General features: G+C 52.6%; 1 protein-coding gene across 1 annotated transcript in view; it reads right to left on the bottom strand.

Moving 5' to 3' along the window:
• The window catches only part of TMEM132C (transmembrane protein 132C), a 205448-nt gene that overhangs the window by 55875 nt on the left and 132654 nt on the right, over window positions 1–16919 (bottom strand). The window contains exon 4 of the mRNA XM_021698576.1: window positions 8876–9059. Within this exon, the coding sequence (XP_021554251.1) occupies window positions 8876–9059 (184 nt within the window). The remainder of the gene's footprint in view (window positions 1–8875; window positions 9060–16919) is intronic.

Here is a 16919-nt window from a genome sequence, read left to right as displayed (position 1 = left end):
CCCTGGGCTGGGTGATGTGGGGGCTGGCACTTCCCTTCTGCTCCCCCAGCTGGGTGATGTGGGGGCAGGGGTGTCCCTTCTGCCCCCCCGGGCTGGGTGATGTGGGGGCAGGGGCGTCCCTTCTGCTCCCTCGGGCTGGGTGATGTGGGGGCAGAGGCGTCCCTTCTGCCCCCCCTGGCTGGGTGATGTGGGGGCCGGGGCTTCCCTTCTGCCCCCCCGGCTGGGTGAAAGGAGCTGAGGGTCCCCTTTTCCCAGCAAGTTGAGTGATGGAGGCACTGAGGTGAAGATTTACTTCTCCATGGCCCCAATTTTTAGCCCATTTTGGGTCACGGGCACCACTGGCTGGTAAGTCGAAGAAGCCCTTCTCAGAATAAAGATTTTAAATGGATACAGTAACAGAAAGGCTTACAAAAGGAACTAATTTCAGATCTAGTAATCCACGTCCTTCCCCATTACTGCACGAAGTAATAAGATCTGGTGTCGAGTGTAAAAACGAGCATAATTTCAAATTAGTGAAGAGTATGAATGGGACTTCAAGATATCCGTATCAGCTGTCCTTTGACAAAAACCCATAGAGCTCGCTCGGGGGTGGCTGCCGCAGCGTGGGGCCCGTGGTCTGCGTTCCCTGGGAGGGAACCCTGGGTTCCCAAGCACAGGTTTGGCACAGAAGGTGCAGCTCGCCCCAGGCAGGTTGCTGCACCTGCCTGAAGCTCTCTGGGACCCTGGGTCTTCTCTGTAGGTCCCTCCCCCCCGGCCCGATTTTCTCACCCTCCAGCCTGACGGCTGGGGCTCAGCCCTCAGGGAAGAGCGGCCCCTGGGCCAGTGGCTGGACTCTCCCAGGGGGGCGGGATCCGGTTCACGGTCCAGGCCGGGGGCGGGGGGGAGGGGGGAAGTAGACCTGCTTCTCCGGGTGTGCTCCCCCCGCCCTCGCCTCCAGCCGAGATGATTCTAACTGGCCGGTGGGTGAACATTTCTGTACTAACCGCCATGGCTTTACGGTAAGGTGAATGGAGGCACAGACGGGTCAAGTCACTCGTCCAGGTCACACAGCCGCTCAGAGGAGGCACTAGGACTCACGTCAACATACTTGGCTCCGGATTCCTAGTCTATCCTGAACGCAGAGAAAATACTGACGGAATGGTAGAGTCCGTGGCGCTGGGCATGGTGGAAAGGGCGAGGCTGGTGTGCAGAGGGCGTGTAATCAGCCAGCGCTGGGGCCTGAGCTCTGTCCCGGGCTCCTCTCCCGGGCCCAGAAGGTCCTGCCGGGCCTTCTGCTGATGTTCATGGGGGGATGTGGGATGATTTTTCTTTGTCTTTTTTTTCCTCATTTCTTTCTTGCTTCTATGTTCCCCACCTCTATGTCTTCTCCCCAGTGAAGTTATCAAATTGTTTTTTAAGGATTTATTTATTCATTTTAGAGAGGGAGGACGAGCGCGAGCGGGGAAGGAGCAGAGGGAGAGAGAGAATCTCGAGCAGACACCGCACTGAGCGTGCAGACCGACTAGGGCTCGATCTCACGACCTGAGATCATGACCTGAGTCGGATGCTTAAGGGACTGAGCCTCCCAGGCGCCCCTGAAGTTATATAATCTTTAACATCAGAACACATGTTTTACTTTCTAAGTAAAGTAAGTAAAATAACAGGAGGGGCGCCTGGGTGGCTCAGTCCTTAAGCGTCTGCCTTCGGCTCAGGTCATGATCCCGGGGTCCTGGGATCGAGCCCCGCATCGGGCTCCCTGCTCAGCGGGAAGCCTGCTTCTCTCTCTCCCTCTGCCCCTCTCCCTGCTCATGCTCTCTCTCTCTCTGTGTCAAATAAAGAAATAAAATCTTTAAAAGAGTGTAGAATAATGGGAGGTCTAAACTTGGATGAGGTCTGAGCATCCCTCTACCCCAGCCATGCTTTGCTGCTGGGGAAACCCGCCCAAGCTACTGGGGGTGGCAGTGCGAACGCCAGCGCCAACCGCTCCCACCGTCTGGGCATTTCCTCCTTTCTGGCAGGTGGTGGGTAAGGGGTCATTCCTCAGATAATTCGTTGGTAACCCTGAAAACATTCCTTCCAAGTCAAAAACAGCTTCAGACGAGTCACCGACTTGTTTTTAGACAGAGACCCGTGCTAGTCAGCTGGAGGGAGGGGTATTTCTAAATTGAATTCCACAGTAAATCTCTAGCTGTGACAAGAAAATACTTATTCTGCCCACATAGTTATTTTTCAACCCAGCAAACATTTTTCAATTGCCCAAGAGCATTGAAGCCATCCTTAAAACACTCTCGGGGGAGTCACAATATATAATTTCCAAGTAGGAAAAGGAGCATGAATATCAGGGTAGGATGTTTCTGGGAAACAATAAAACATTATTTTTCTATTGTCTCTTTAAAAATAATATTCTCCAATCCCCGTCAAAGGAGACATCTCTCAGTTCTTTGAAATGCCTGCTGATGCCTTCTCGAACCCGGACGATATTGCCGACGCGCTTCCCCACGGACCCCCAAGCAGAGCGAAGCCATTCATCACTTGCAGACTGACAAGCGGGTCCAAGAGCATCTGGACAATGCCCCCCGCCTGCTAATGCCCGTTCTGCCCCCACACCGGGTTCTGCGAACTTAGCAGGGAAAGGATGCCAAAGAGCTGCCGCAGGATGCTGTCGGGTAGAACAATCCAACCACCGGGTACAGAGACCCCAAAAGATCCCATAACCTGTACGTTCAGTGTTAATTCTCTATGAAGAGAGGGATGAATGTGGTCAGGACCCCTTCCTGACCATGTCTGCTTCTGAGGACAATCGTGAACTAGAAGGGAGCATGGAGCCTGCTTCCCTCAGGGTCCTGGCTGGAAACAGGGGGTCGACTCAAGGGCTGGGTCAGAGGATGGGTAATGACCGGCTCTTAACAGAGCCATGGGCAGGAGCAGAGGGAGTAGCCGGGGATGTGCTGCTGGGAGCTCTTAGGAGCCCCAGATCTGGGGGCAGGGGGAGGCAGCCAGTTCCTGGAGCCCAGAGGAAGGAGAACCACGGAAAACAGGGTCCCCCACAGGACAGGAGCTGTAGGCTGAGAAGACCATGCCTCTGGCAGACTTGCAGCAAGATAAGGAGGGACGAGGACATCAACATAGCTTTTTGGGGTCACAATTCAACCCACAACAGGAGCCTCCATCTCTCTCTGCTCTGTCCAATCACCTCCAGTGCCTCCCACTGGCTGGACCCCACCAGAAGCCAGAGGGCCAGAGAGGCTGGAGGCTGCAGTCCACAGAGGCCAGCCCCCCAGGGCCCAGAGCTAGGCAAAGCAGGAGGGCAGACTGCTGCCTCCCTCCCCTCCATCCCCCCCGCCAGCCAATCTCCCTTGCTGCACACTTGGCCTGGGGCTCCCGGCATTTCTCAAACCTTAATGAATCTCCGTGACGCCCCAGAGAGGTGAGGATTAAGATCATCATTCTGCAGATGTGAGAACAAGTAGCAATCTCTTCTTTAAACAGCCCTGGCGACAGCCACTTTATTTTAAATTCGATTTTATGCGGAGAGATGTGGACACGTTCTAGGAATTTTGAAAGCTTTATATAAGGGAAAAAAAACCCCAAATTCCCACCATGTTTCAGGGGTCAAGGAAAATGATTTCATCTTAAGTTTGCAAAGGCAAAAAACGGCGATTGTTTGAAACTTCAAAATTTGGGGTCAATCTCGCCACCTCCCAGGAAACTCAATCTGGGACTCAGTAGTCAGTCCTGGAGCAAAAGGTCTCTTCCTACACCTGCCCAAATGAGGTGTTCCTGCTTACTCTAGACTATGCATTAAATTTAGTTTTTTATTTTTAAATAAACACTAGGGAGAAACACGGAGGCACTAACAGAACAAGAAACATGCTCCACTCCTTTGCCCTGCGTTACCTGTCTTCAGGTAACAGCACCTTACTGATACCTGGTCCTGTCCTGTGAGCTATCTACCTGTCTGCTGTCCTTTGGCACCCCCAGAGTGTAGGTACCCTCAGAGTGCCGGCCTTCCCAGAACATCAGCCCCTCCTAGAGTGTGAGCCCCCCTCAGCTTCAGCATCCCCAGAGCGTAGGTACTCCCAGACTGTCAGCACTCCCAAGCTGTTGGCGCCCCCAGAGTGTGCATGCAGTGTGGGCAGGGGCTGGATGGGGACTGGAGGGAGGGGTGCTTGAGGCCACAGAGCTGAGACCTGGGGCTTTCCTGCCTCCAAGCAAAGAAAGGACCCTTTGCCAAGAAAGCGGGAAAGGGGTGAGGGAATGTCGGCTTTGCAGGTCAGTGCTCTCCACACAAAGTAGTGCCAAGGGACCATGTGGCTCAGAGACTCCTGCCTCGATGGCTCACTTTGCAGGAGAGCTGAAGCCCTTCCCCCTTCCCATCTCATCTACTCCCCGGGAGCTGGAGCCTGCAGCTGAGGGGGATCCAAGGCCACTGAGGAGTCGCTGGATTCCTGCCTTTCTCACCTGGATGAGGAAGGCGTTTGAGAAGGCCTGATTTGAAGGTGAGAACTTCCCCAACAAGGCATCTTTCCCATCTGGCAATCCTCTATTTGCCCTTTCTGATGTTTGTATTTCTTTAGAATGAGTGACCACTGGGGGGAGTTTACTTAATTTTTTCCAAGACCTGACCACTTGACTCACCGGCCGCTAACAGGTAATATAGAGATTTGCTTCTTGTTTACTTTTTTTTTTTTTTTTTAAAGCTTCTCATCTCCTAGTCAAGCTTCAGTTCTATTTGTTAGTTGATTCCAATAAAACTTGACATTTTGGCTACTTAAAACTGTACTAAAGTTCATTCTAGAAAAAAAAAATTAAAAATAATAAAACTGAGACTAGAAGTTGCTCCCAACTGCCTTACTTGCTGGCTGCCTGTCATCATAGTTCCAAACTTCTCACGCTGCTCTGCACAGCTGAGGTCAAACCGTACCTTGCAGGGGATGCAAACTGAGGACATCACCGAGCACCTAAATACAGACCTGCCGTCTCTGCCCCAGGGCAGCCACGTGAGTCCATCAAAGATCGTTCGGATGAAGCCAGTTCAAACTCACAGTTACTTGCAAACAAAGGGATTCTGGGTATGACAGAAGTAGTCACTCCATTTTACCTTAAAAGCATTACAAAAACACAATAAACGCAATAATCACATCTTGCTTGGAAGAGGGCTTTCTTGTGGCCCCTTGAAAAGTATGGCAAAATAATATCTCCTATCCTTACCGTGATTTCGCTTTTAACAGTATCTGAAAGCCTTATCTTTTTAAACTAAGTAGGACAGGAGCTAAGCACTTACACCCTAGAAGTGATGCTGATGTTCCAGGTCACAGATCTGCTACTTTTCTCCCTAAAGGGCCAGATAGAAAGTATTTTAGGGTTTGCCAGCCAAGAGGCAACACTGAGCCTATTAAGAAGCCCCTTATATAACCGCTTCCAATGCAGCTACTTGGAAACACAAAAACCATTCCCAGCTTGCAAGGTGGACAAAAATAGACAGCGGACTGAGCCTGCCCCAGGGGCTACATAGATTTGTTGACGCCTCTTCCTGGACGTGTAAAGTCCAGAGGAATCATTCTCCAACCTCCACGTATTAGCAGCTCCAGGCCGTAGATGATGCCTTCTGCGGTGAGGCTGTGCTGGGCGTGTCTGTCCGCCCCTGCCCCTCGGCGGCGGCCAGAGTTTCCCATCATGCACTACGCGCCCCAGCTCTCCGGCTCTGCACCTGCTCCACGGCCACAAGTGCCCCAGGCTCCGCCAATCAGAGCATTCGGCTTCAGCGATTGGCTTCGGGTTGGCCACGTGCCCCGAGCCGAGCCAATCAGTGCTCCTCAGAGCGGGTCCCAGTAGATCGGCCTGAGGCTTTCGCTCTTCTGCTGGACGCGAGGCTCTGACGGGGTCAGCCCAGCACTGCCCGGGCCACCCTGGGGACAAGCCTCGTGTGTGGTGACTCTAACCGGGCGCCACACGCAGAGGGAAGCGGAAGGGGACGCCAGCTTCCATGATGACATCGTTTGCTCCGCGCGCGGTCTGCAGCCCTTTAAAGTCACCCAAGTCGGGCCTCCGGAATGAGACTCTGCGCGTGAGCACAGTCTCCGGGGGACCTCAACGCGCAGTAGCTCGAGACCACTTTTCTAGACGGTTCGGTTCCACGAACCCCGTGGGCGTCGGGCTGCGGGTGGTCTGTGTAACTGAAGAGCTCTGGCTGATCTGTTTCCGGGAACCCATCGTACAGTTCAGCCAAGTGGGGCTCTTGCCCACAAGCTCTTAGCAAGGCAGGCTGATAGCAGCGATAGGGGAGTGATGGCTTTGGTGCTGCTCAGTCTGCAGGTCTGGCACCCACGGGTGCCTGCCTCCCACCCCCGGGGGTCCTCACTGAATTTGTCAGGCTGGGGCCCCAGCAATCATTTCTTTTTTTTTTTTTTTAAAGATTTTATTTATTTATTTGACAGAGAGAGACACAGCGAGAGAGGGAACACAAGCAGGGGGAGTGGGAGAGGGAGAAGCAGGCTCCCCGCAGAGCAGGGAGCCCGATGCGGGACTCGATCCCAGGACCCCGGGATCATGACCTGAGCCGAAGGCAGTCGCTTAACCAACTGAGCCACCCAGGCGCCCCCAACAATCATTTCTAAGGCCTCCTAGGTGACTCACAGGTGCAGCCAGAGTTGAGACACCACTCTTTGAGTTCTGCTGTGGTGGGGATCAGTACGCGTTTTCCAGAAAGGGCCGTCAGTGCATACTTCAGCCGTGGTGGACCACTCCTCACCTGCCACAGCTGCTCGTTCTTCCTGTGGCCAGCCAAAGTGGCCATAGAGCATGCAGAGCTGGATGGGCGTGGCTGCGTGCCCCTAAACTTGGCTTAGAGAAATAATCAGAGGCTGGGTGTGGTCCTGGGGTCGTACTTCGCTGCTTCCTGTCCACAGAGTGACTTCGTTATTTGGATAAAAGGCATTTCAACTCCTTGCATGCCAGATATCAGGAGGGGCCGTGTGTCCGTTTGCTTCCCGGTATCCATTCTCAAGTTTTCTAGTGAAACAATCCTGAAAGCTCTCTGCTCTCAAACTCACGTGGTTTGTGCGGCTGACCCATATCTTGGTTTGGGCTTTCCTGGAAGGATTCCACTGCAAGTGGTTTATTGTGAGGTGCGGGCAACATCTGTTGGGGAGTGGGAAAGTGGGACAAGGCACACGGGACCATGGCGGGCATTACCCAGCAAGGGACCTCGGGCTGTGATTGCAGCCTGGTTGCACTGGGCCGAGGGGAGGCAGCACTGTGGAGCTCCTGCCTCACCGTCAACCCCCAGGCGGGCCCAGGGAGCTGGACTCAGTGTCTGCCCGCTCCCGGGAGCTGCAGTGCGGAGAACTTCCTGGGTGGGGGTATGCTGATCCCTCGGGGGTCTGTGCCCTGCTCCACAGGTGGGAAGGACAGCTTTGGGCGCCAGGCAGAACTCTCGGGCGAAAATGAGCTGGTGCTTGAGGTGGAAGGCGAGGCGAGGGCAGGGCGGGCGACCCACAGTGTCTGTTCCAACCCGCGCAGACTCTGGGGGTGTAAGCCTGTCACGGGGGCTGCTTCGGGGAGACAGCATGACCCCAGAGGAGTCGTCGTGGCAGTGAAACCTTTGTCAGGGTTTCTGGAAATGAGCCAGGTGCCCTTCCTGGGCTCGAGGCTTGAACCGTTTGGCAGGAGTATCAGCTGCCATGCTGCCATCATGAGTAGATGCAGAGGGAAGCCAAGAGGCAGAATAAAACAGTCCTGGAGACGGAGCTGAGTCCTGATCAGGCAGATGGGAGGCCAGGACGGATCCTGGACTCGGGAGTCGCACAAGCCAGAAGATTCTCGCTGTGCTTACGCCAACTGGGTGGTGTTTCGTCACATGGAACCCAAAGAATCCTAATTGATACATTTCCCAGCTTGGTATCAGTGAAGCCTGCTTATGCCAAAGCTGAACAGAAATTAGTTTCACAATTTCCGTGCCAGGCTCCATGTGAGGGAGGGCGAATTCTGGCAAAGACACTTGTAGCTGAACGTCAAAGGACTCTCCACGCACCTCTGAAACGCCATCCTTTTGGGCCTCCTGGCAGGGCGTCTCTGTGGGGCGGTGCTGAGCACGGCAGGTGCAGGTGAGCGACCACAGAGCAAAACTGCCGTGTGGCTTATCACCATTCTCTCTCCCTTGCTCATTCCTAGCAGCCAGAGGGTCGAGCCAGAAGTCACGGCTGGGTCTGTGCATACTGTGTCCATGCCGTGGTCCATGTGGGTCAAGGCCATGTTGACATGCCATGCGGTGAGGCGCAGACCGTGGTGCTCACCCAGCCCTTCCCCTGCACCCTCTGGAGTTCTGACGGGGCCACGGGACTCCTTAGGACTAACAGCGTGTGTGTGGGGGGGGGGGGGGGAGAGTCACATGTCATTTCCAGGCCATTGCTTAGAAAAGCATGTGACTCTCCAACCGCCCCTTCCTCTGTCAAGGAGACCACGAAGGCCACGTATTCCTGATGTTATAGCTGTAGGACGGTGAAGGGCCCATCCATTGAGGCCCCCGAGACCCCGCATGGAGCAGAGCCCCCTACCACTTCGGCCGTGCAACGTTAGCTAGAATCACTGGGGTCGTGTGCAGCGCCTGAACCTCTGTGGTCGTTTGCTGTGACCGCCCTGCTGGCTTCTCTGACGAATATGCAGAGTGGCCTCCCATCTCCTTCTAACAGGGAACAGAAGGCCAGACAGGACTGGGGCAACTAGAGGCGAAGGAAGTGCGTAACAAACTGGGACGCAGTTACAGCGAGGGTTGTGAGGGAAGCAGGAAGGTAACTGAGGTTCAGAAATGACACAGTGACTCCCCGAGGCACCGGCACTGGCGTCCTGGGCCAGCAGGAAGCCCACAGGGGCGCCGTCGGGCCCACACGGGTCTTACCGTGGCCAGGGGAACGATACCAGCCAGGTCCTTCTGGCTGATGAAGATCTCGGACACAGCGCTGTCTGTGGTTGCTCTCCGTGGATATTCCACCTGCCAGGCGATGGGCTGCGTCCCCGAGAGGCTGCTGAAGCTGGCTATTTCGAAGTTCATCTGCATGACCTCGCTGAACAAGCTGCTGCTTCTGCAAAAGGAGCAAAGGAGAATGGCTTTGAGCCGACTTTGTCCCGTGGAAGGGTCCTTCTCTCCCTCTGCCCTCCCCCTGTCATAGCTGTACCTAGAGTCTAAGGAAAAAGCCACCACCTTTCTGGGGCAGCCCCTGGACGGGGCGCCACCCCCACATTAGGGCTGCGGATGGCTGGAACGGAGCAGCACCCACAGTGGGAGGAGCTGAGCGAGTCTGAGCATGGGTTGTTGGCCGGTGTCTTACGACTCCTCCGACCACGGGAACCCGTCGGCCCCACCCCTGCAGGATGAGCCTGGAGGACCTGGGACCTAAACGGACTCTTTTTCAGCTCAGTTCCACGGGTGTGCCCCGCACTGCAGGCCTAGCATTTCCTCTGGTTCTAGAGAGGCAGAGAAGCACAGAAGGGCCCTGGGCGCTCCCCTGCAGCTGGATGCAGCCCCGAAGTGGGTCACACCCGTCCTCGGGGACGCAGACCGGGAAGCCAGTGAGGACGCGGCCGCTGCAGGGGGGTCTGGGCAGGTGTGGGCTCCTGGCTCTTCTGGGGCAGCAGTGGGGGCGGTTCGTGCTCACGGGCCCTCGGGTCCTGGTGCCAGGGGGACGGGACGAGTGTTCTGTGCGGGAGCCCCGCAGAGCCGGCAGGTGTCCTGCCTCTTTCCTCCCCAGATGCCTTGTCCCCAGCTCGTGTCAGTGGCTCTCCTGCAGACGGTGTGAACTGCCTCGCATCCTCTAACACACCCCCTTCTGCTTCGAGGGAGGAGCTCGTTGGCTAATGGGACTCTCCGGTGCCCAACGAAGCCTTCCAATCAATACCCTAAATCTGAGGGGACCCCACATAGCTGTATTTTGAGCAAGCTTGCCCCAGCGATCATGATGCTTTTGGAACTAGCGAAGGTCTAAGCTTCTCATTTTTCAGACAATGAATTTAAGGCCCAGAAAGGGGAAAGGCTTGCTCACCACCACACAGAGCCAGATGGAAGGTGGCATCTCCAGACCCCCCATCCCGTGTCCTCCTCCACGGCAGCTGGAGGTCAAGTGAGGAATCACAGGACACCGAGCGAGTGGCTCCCATGCAGGGGGTGGCAAACAGAGGCCCGGGGGCCGAATGCAGCCTGCTGCCCATTCTCATAAGTCATTTCATTGGAACACGGCCCCGTGTGTGCGTTTACATTTGTCTCTGGGGCTTTCGTGCCGCAAGAGCGTGGTTGGGCAAGGGCATTAGGTAGTGGATGGCCGGCGGCGCCCCAAGTCTTTGTTATCTATACCTTCGTGGAAAAGTTTGCCAGCCCTCATTTTAGGAGGTCAGCAAAGGGGAACTTGGAGAGGTTCCTGGAGCTGTTGAACCGATAAACTTGTTACTGGTGGAAATGAGAAGGAAGGGCTTTCCGGGCACGCAATGGGGTCTGTAGGGTGGGCAGGATTCTGAGGAGCTGGGCACTGCAAGGGGGTGGTGGCAGGTCGCAGCATGTCTAGCTGCATCCGCTGGGAAGGCCACATGGCTCCAGGTGAACCGAGGGGAATTTTCTATAGCATGTCAAGAAGGAAACAAGTATGCTTCAAAACGGCATCCCCACCGTGTGCGGGTCCCGCTCTGAAGGGTGCTGGAGAAGCCCTTCCCTTTGCTGGGGCCATAAGGACACACCCACCCAGTCTTTGGGGGCACTTGTTCAGCAGCCAGAATGCTACTTCTCCACCTCATCACCCTCAGCCCTGCTCTGTGGCTGGGGCAGGGGGAGACAGGGAGGTCGCCACACTTCCCAAAGCCCTGGGACTTGTGAAATCTGCCTCATGGTCTCTGGGCCAGCAGCGGGGCCCAGAAAATCACAATTTATGAGATGCTGGATATCCCTCTGGGAGGGAACATCAGTCCAGCATTTGGAGCATCAATCCATGAGCTGTGCAATCTCAAGAATGAATGACTTGCCTTGGAAAATGAGGGAGAAGTGTCTGGAGTCTGGAGCGTTTCCAAACTAAGAGCCTCATACTTGGTCTGGCAGCTGAGGCCTGCAGGGATCTGAGCCTCCAGAAATCCTTCCTACCGGCTCTGGCCCAGTCTCTCTCTTCCCTGGGTGACAGGCATGCCTTTATTTGGCGGGGGGGGGGGGGGGGGTGTGTGTTGTTAATCTTGCTCTCTTAGCAAGAACACTCGCCTTGGCGTCTCCTTAACCACAGCAGAGCTGGGCACAGGTTGAGACATCAAGGCTGTTCAGTGGACTCTGCAGACTTCCTTAGTGATGGATGAGGCGCAAGTCCAGCTATCCCAAGACCCATCATGGCCCCACTGGGATACACTTGAGTTGGCAACACGCCTCAGCCTACACCCATCTTCGTTTTGTTATAAAACTCTTTTTTGAGCATCATACCAGCTGACACCAACTTCTGAGACTAAGTTTTGTCATCTGGACAATCGAAATGATGGGATTCCCATTGTCCAGGGAGGAGACGGGCATGCAGAAGGGGCCGGCATGACTTACCCTGGCCATGTCCTCCTCCACTGTACTTATGGGAACAGAGGGTGCAGTGTTGGACAGGAGGAAAGAGAAGTGGTGTTTGCTGTTCTGACTTCGAAAGCTATTATGTTATATGATTTTTGTGAACAATGGGTCACCTTCCTAGGGTATTCTGCTCAAGGTAATGTAAGAATAAGGACAACAAGCCTTTGTGTATGAAATGTTCCCTGTGCACCAGGCACTGGACCAGGTCCCATGCATCCGTTATTTCAAATCCCAATAAAAACCCTTTCGGAGGTAATTATGGTTCTTATTTTGCACAAGCACCAGCGCAGAGACTTTCTTGTGTTCCTGCACCCAGTGTTCATGTTTGCACTACTTGGTCCTCAACCATGGATGGAAGGCAATGACCAGCAGGCGTCCATTGGAAAGCTGCGACAGCCCCCTCCTTCCCTTCCTACCATGTGTGAGTCAACTAAACTGACTCATGGTTTCAAGATAGAAAACATTTCAAAAGTCACAATTTTTTGGGGGGGAAACTCCAGCTTTCGATGGAGCTGGGCAGAGTCCTGGGTCATAGGGACACCAGGGTGGCACTGGGGGCAGACATCTGACCCCCACTTGCAGGAGGCTTCAGACCTCAGACCAGGAGAAGAAGCTGTTCTGTGTCCGCAGTGACCTCAGGAACGTGTGCGAGAGGGAGGCCAGGCAAGACCAGCCCAACAGCAAGATGAACCCCGGGGAGGCTCTGGATGAAACATTCTGACTCAAGACAAGGAATTCCTTTGGGAAGAAAGAGAATCAGCTCCCTCGTTGGTTCACTTCTGTGCAGTCCTGCCTCTTCCTACTCTCCCTCACCCCACACGGCTTTCAGCCGTCTCATCTCCAAACACCGCATAATGGGATATATCCAAATTAAAATGAATTGAGCCATATTTTGAAAGGGGAGACTTCAGGGGCGCTAAGGGGAGAAGGCCACAGGGTGGCTGTGGTCGCCGGCTCTGTTCGGAACGGGCACGTCGCCACGTCACTCCCACCAACGGCTACCGTGTGGATCATGACAGATTGTTTTTTTCTGGAGTTTCTCTATAAAATCTCTGGATTTTAAAATTTAAGAAGCTTAACCTTATAGCCATGATGTGGCTCAAGCCGCTGGCTGTCAGTTTGCTCTCTCTGGCTGCAGAAAGGGGTGCTCTTGTATTCTGGAGGCAACATTTCATACAAGAGCCACACGTGGAGGTGCAGATGCTGGCCCCGAAGATGATGCAATGGGATGATTTTCACACTGCGATGCCAGGACCCTTAGCATACCGAGGCGGTGACGGGGGTGGCCGTGGGACTGGAGGTGGCCCTTAATGTCATCCCCTTGTGCCCTTTACTTCTGCAGCAGGAAAAGCAGCTCCAACCTGACATGTTGTAATGCTGGGCCTCCAGGAAGTATTGATTTAAAAGATGAAGGAAGAAATAGGAGGAGGGAAAAGGTGGGAAGGAATGAAGTGAGAGACAGAGGGAGGAAGGAGGGAACTAGGGGGTTAGAACCAAGGCTCTAATGTGGGACTGCCAAGGAAACACAGCACGTGGTATGATCATGCTGTGGGCTTCCAAACAGACTTCCTGAGTTCAAATCCTGGCTTCACTCGCTGGGTACCGATGCACAAGATGCACAACTCAGCCTCCTTTTCCCTATTTGCAAACTTGGGATGCTGCTCCTTCCCATTTCATAGAGTTGATATGGGGATAAGCAAATGAGTGAATAAGTGTCATGCACTTAGTACAGTTTCAAAATAGCAAATATCAGTAAATGTTAGCTGTTCTTGTTTTCAGCAGGACTTGAAACTACGCTTGTTCTCAGTGACTCGATGTCTGATTGCCTGAAGTCACCTTTACATCATGCCCCCTAGGGCTGGTCCAGGAGCTCCCTGAGAACAAGCCACAGTAGAGAAGCTCCTGTCCACCATTCCTTGCAAACTGGGATCCATTCAGACTTGCATTTACTCAGTAGCTGTCCCTGTCAGACATGGCACCATGTTACACCACATGTCTCTGGAATATGGGGACCAAGAAAGGAAGAAATTTGCCTGCAGTTCTGTCTGTGGTCAGTGCCCTCCTGCTGTCTCTGAGCTGACAGAAATCTTTGCTAAGCTTTGTCTTGAAGGGACTAAGAGCCCTCCATGCCCACCCATCTGGGGTTTGTGATACTGTTGGAGTAATAAAGAGAAGAATTTAAACACTTAAGTGACTCCAGAGAGCGCCCAAGAACCACCACTTGGTAAATCAATAGTGTAGATTTATTGCAGTAACTCTTGAAAGAAATTTTCGAAATTGGCTTAAAAAAAGCTCTTACTCAAAAACAAATAAATTCCCCCAATAGTCATAATAAAGTTTGGACCACTGGAAACCCAATTTACCAAACCTTTTAGCTATTGAATTCTATCTTGTAAGAAAATGGAGTCTGGGGGGCGGGGTGTGAAGAAGCCAGTAGGGCTTTACCTCTGCACTATGGGGTGTACGGGATTTTATCAGCCACTGTAGACAGCATAATGCCTACAGAAAGAAATGAGGCGAACAAAATGAAGAAATCAACCTTATAATAGGGAAGCCAGTCCGGGAGAACAGTAATTCAGCCCAGGCTTTTATTTTATTCATTCTACTTCATGTGAATTTCATGAAGGCAAAGGACACACACTTCCCCTCCAGGAAGACTTTATTAGATAGTCCCATTGACCCCAAGGTCAACACCCACGCCCCACTGCTATCTGGGAGCTCTCCGTGGTGCTGAAGAGTATCAGTTCAGGATGCGCATTGCAAGCAACAGAAAGCACTTTGGGCTGACTGACAAAGGAGAGGGAACTCAACAAATGCCTCAAAATGACTAAAAGTGTGGAGAAAAAGACAAGGACAGGAGATGGGAGCAAAGGAAAGTTACAAGAACCTGGGACAAAACCGGTTTTGTCATCAAAACTGATGGTGCCAAAACTAATTGTCTACTGTCCTTGATTCTTTGCATCATGCATCCTACCTTCAAAGGGCTGCATGGAGATATCTGACTGGCTGAGATCACACACCCTAAAATATGCCAGGACAGTGGGGAAAGATCTGGCCTGCTCTTGAGGGAGTCACCTCTTTCATCCCTGCTCTTTGCAATTAGCTTGGAGGACAGAATTCAGAGTTCAGGTTAATGGTGAAGGGCAGACAGGAGAGAAAAGCCTGTTTCCAAGCACCCTTGGACTAGATTATGAGCTTGGACTTAAAAAAAATTTACCTTCTCTCTATCTGTCCCCAAAGTGTAAAATATTACAGGAGCTGGTAAATGCATGAAGGAATGAGGAAAGAGTGCTCTAAAAGCAAATCACATTGAAACCAATGACATTGCTTCAAAGGAGAATCACAGCCCTCGTGGAAATAATCTGAGGCTTCTCGTCCTATAAAGCAGGGCTCTCAGACTTGGCTGAATGTTATAATCACCTGGGGAGAGTAAGAGAAACATTACTGATACCTGGGTCTACCCTGGGCCAACAGAATCAGAATTTTAAGAGGTGGCACTCAGACATTAGTATTTTTAGACCTCAGGTGATTTTAATGTGTGGCCACGGTCAATAATTACTGCTATCCACAAAAAGTTTCTCTCTCTGTGATTACCAAGCACTTCACTTCTAAATTATTATTACTGTTTTGCTTCCTAGTGTATATGCAGCAATTGTGTTGGGAAGGTGTTACAACCATGGGCTCTGAAATCAGACACACAGGTTTGAATTCTGACCTCATTCTTTCATGGGGTTGGGAGGGATCCTGGGTAAGTTACTTAACCAGTTAGTTCTCAGCCTTGGTAGCAATCTTGAATTATTTGGTGGAGGAGCTTTAAAGAACTCGTGTCTGGGTCTCACCTCCGGGATTTTACTTTCATTGCTCTGGAGTGAAACCTGGCATTCTTAAGGACTCCCCAGGTGATCCTAATATGCAGCACTAACTTCACCTTATAAGCATCAGTTTCTTGATCTCTGCTAAGCCAACCTCCTGAGACTATTGCAAGGATAAATGGCATAACACACGTGTAGAGCTTAGAACATACAAAGCAACTATCCACCGAGTGGGAGTTATTACCGTGATACTATTTCTGCTGTTCAGTAACCTGGCAGGACCTGCAAACTCTTGTCCTTCTGAGACCACAAGTCCTGGGATTTGCTGAACACAGAAGGTGGGGGAAAAACAGGACCTTACCCAAGCCCCTCAAGTCCTGACCTAACTGTCAAGTTTACATCTAGCTCTGCCCCTAAATGTGGCTGGACCAGATCCTGTCACTTATTTTCCTTGCTGCAGCATGGCGGATGAATGTGAGCCCAGGCTTTGGAGGCAAAGCCCTGCATATGAATTGCACACCTCGTCTGGGGTCATTGCTCCTATTATTCGTGTCCCCAAACCTCAGTCTCTTCATCTCTGAAATGGGGATATATATACCCTAGGAGCTTGGCACACAGATGTGTAAATGTTGACAACTAATCTAATTAGTAAAAGAAACTGGGGTACGTGAGAGGGACACAGGTAAGATGAACAAAACCATGGAGCAAGCAGAGCTCTTCACAGGTGAGGAGAAAGAGCATGGAGGCATCCAGTTTTGCTAGACCCTTCCTGTGGGAAAGCTCCCCGCCTGGCCCCCACGGGCTCCAGGGATCCCTGAGCCAAGAGTGGCTCAGTTGTGGCCATGCATTCCGGCTAGCTTTTATTTTTCACACAGCCTGCAGTTTCCTGAACCTAACCTACCAGGAATGTGTGATATATTCATTCTCAAGCAGCTAATATTTTAGCTAAATTAGGTCACATGTCAAGAAGTACAGCTGCCAAGAGGACATCAGGGGTCCGGGTAGAAGAGGCCTGGATCCATACAACATCCCAAGGTTCTTGGGGTTCTGTAGTGACCGTGGGGGTTTTCTTGGCACTGCCATGGTGGTCCCTACTCCCAGGGAAGAGCATTGAGTCCATCCCTTCAGATCCTGTTGGGCCATGAGGATTCCCAGATGCGAGATCATATGGAGAGAGAGAGGCCCAGCCATCCTAGCTCCAAGTTCCATAAGAGAGCCTAGGGAAAGCCAACAAAGGGATTGCCCATAGAAGTCCTATTTATTGTGAGAAAACATAGTTGTTTGAAGAGAGTGAACTTGGGATAGTTTGTTACACAGAAACAGAGAAGGGATGCGGGCTCTGACTGATGTAGTTCGAGCATCCTCTGCACTTTCCCAGCAGGATATGGCAGAGTTCGAACAGAATCAGCTTGGGGTCCTAGGGGCAGGGAGGACCTAGAAGCGCACCCCACTGCCCGGTCTCCCAAGGCCCCAAGTGATGCAGGGGAGCTGTAGAACTTTCACCTAGTTCCAGGGAAGGTTACTAAAGTCTGCTGACAGAGAGAACGGAAGCC

Source organism: Neomonachus schauinslandi, chromosome 14 (genome assembly GCF_002201575.2).
Source record: "Neomonachus schauinslandi chromosome 14, ASM220157v2, whole genome shotgun sequence".
Taxonomy (NCBI): domain Eukaryota; kingdom Metazoa; phylum Chordata; class Mammalia; order Carnivora; family Phocidae; genus Neomonachus; species Neomonachus schauinslandi.
Note: the sequence above shows the minus strand (reverse complement) of the source record. Positions and strands in the feature narration are given on the sequence as shown.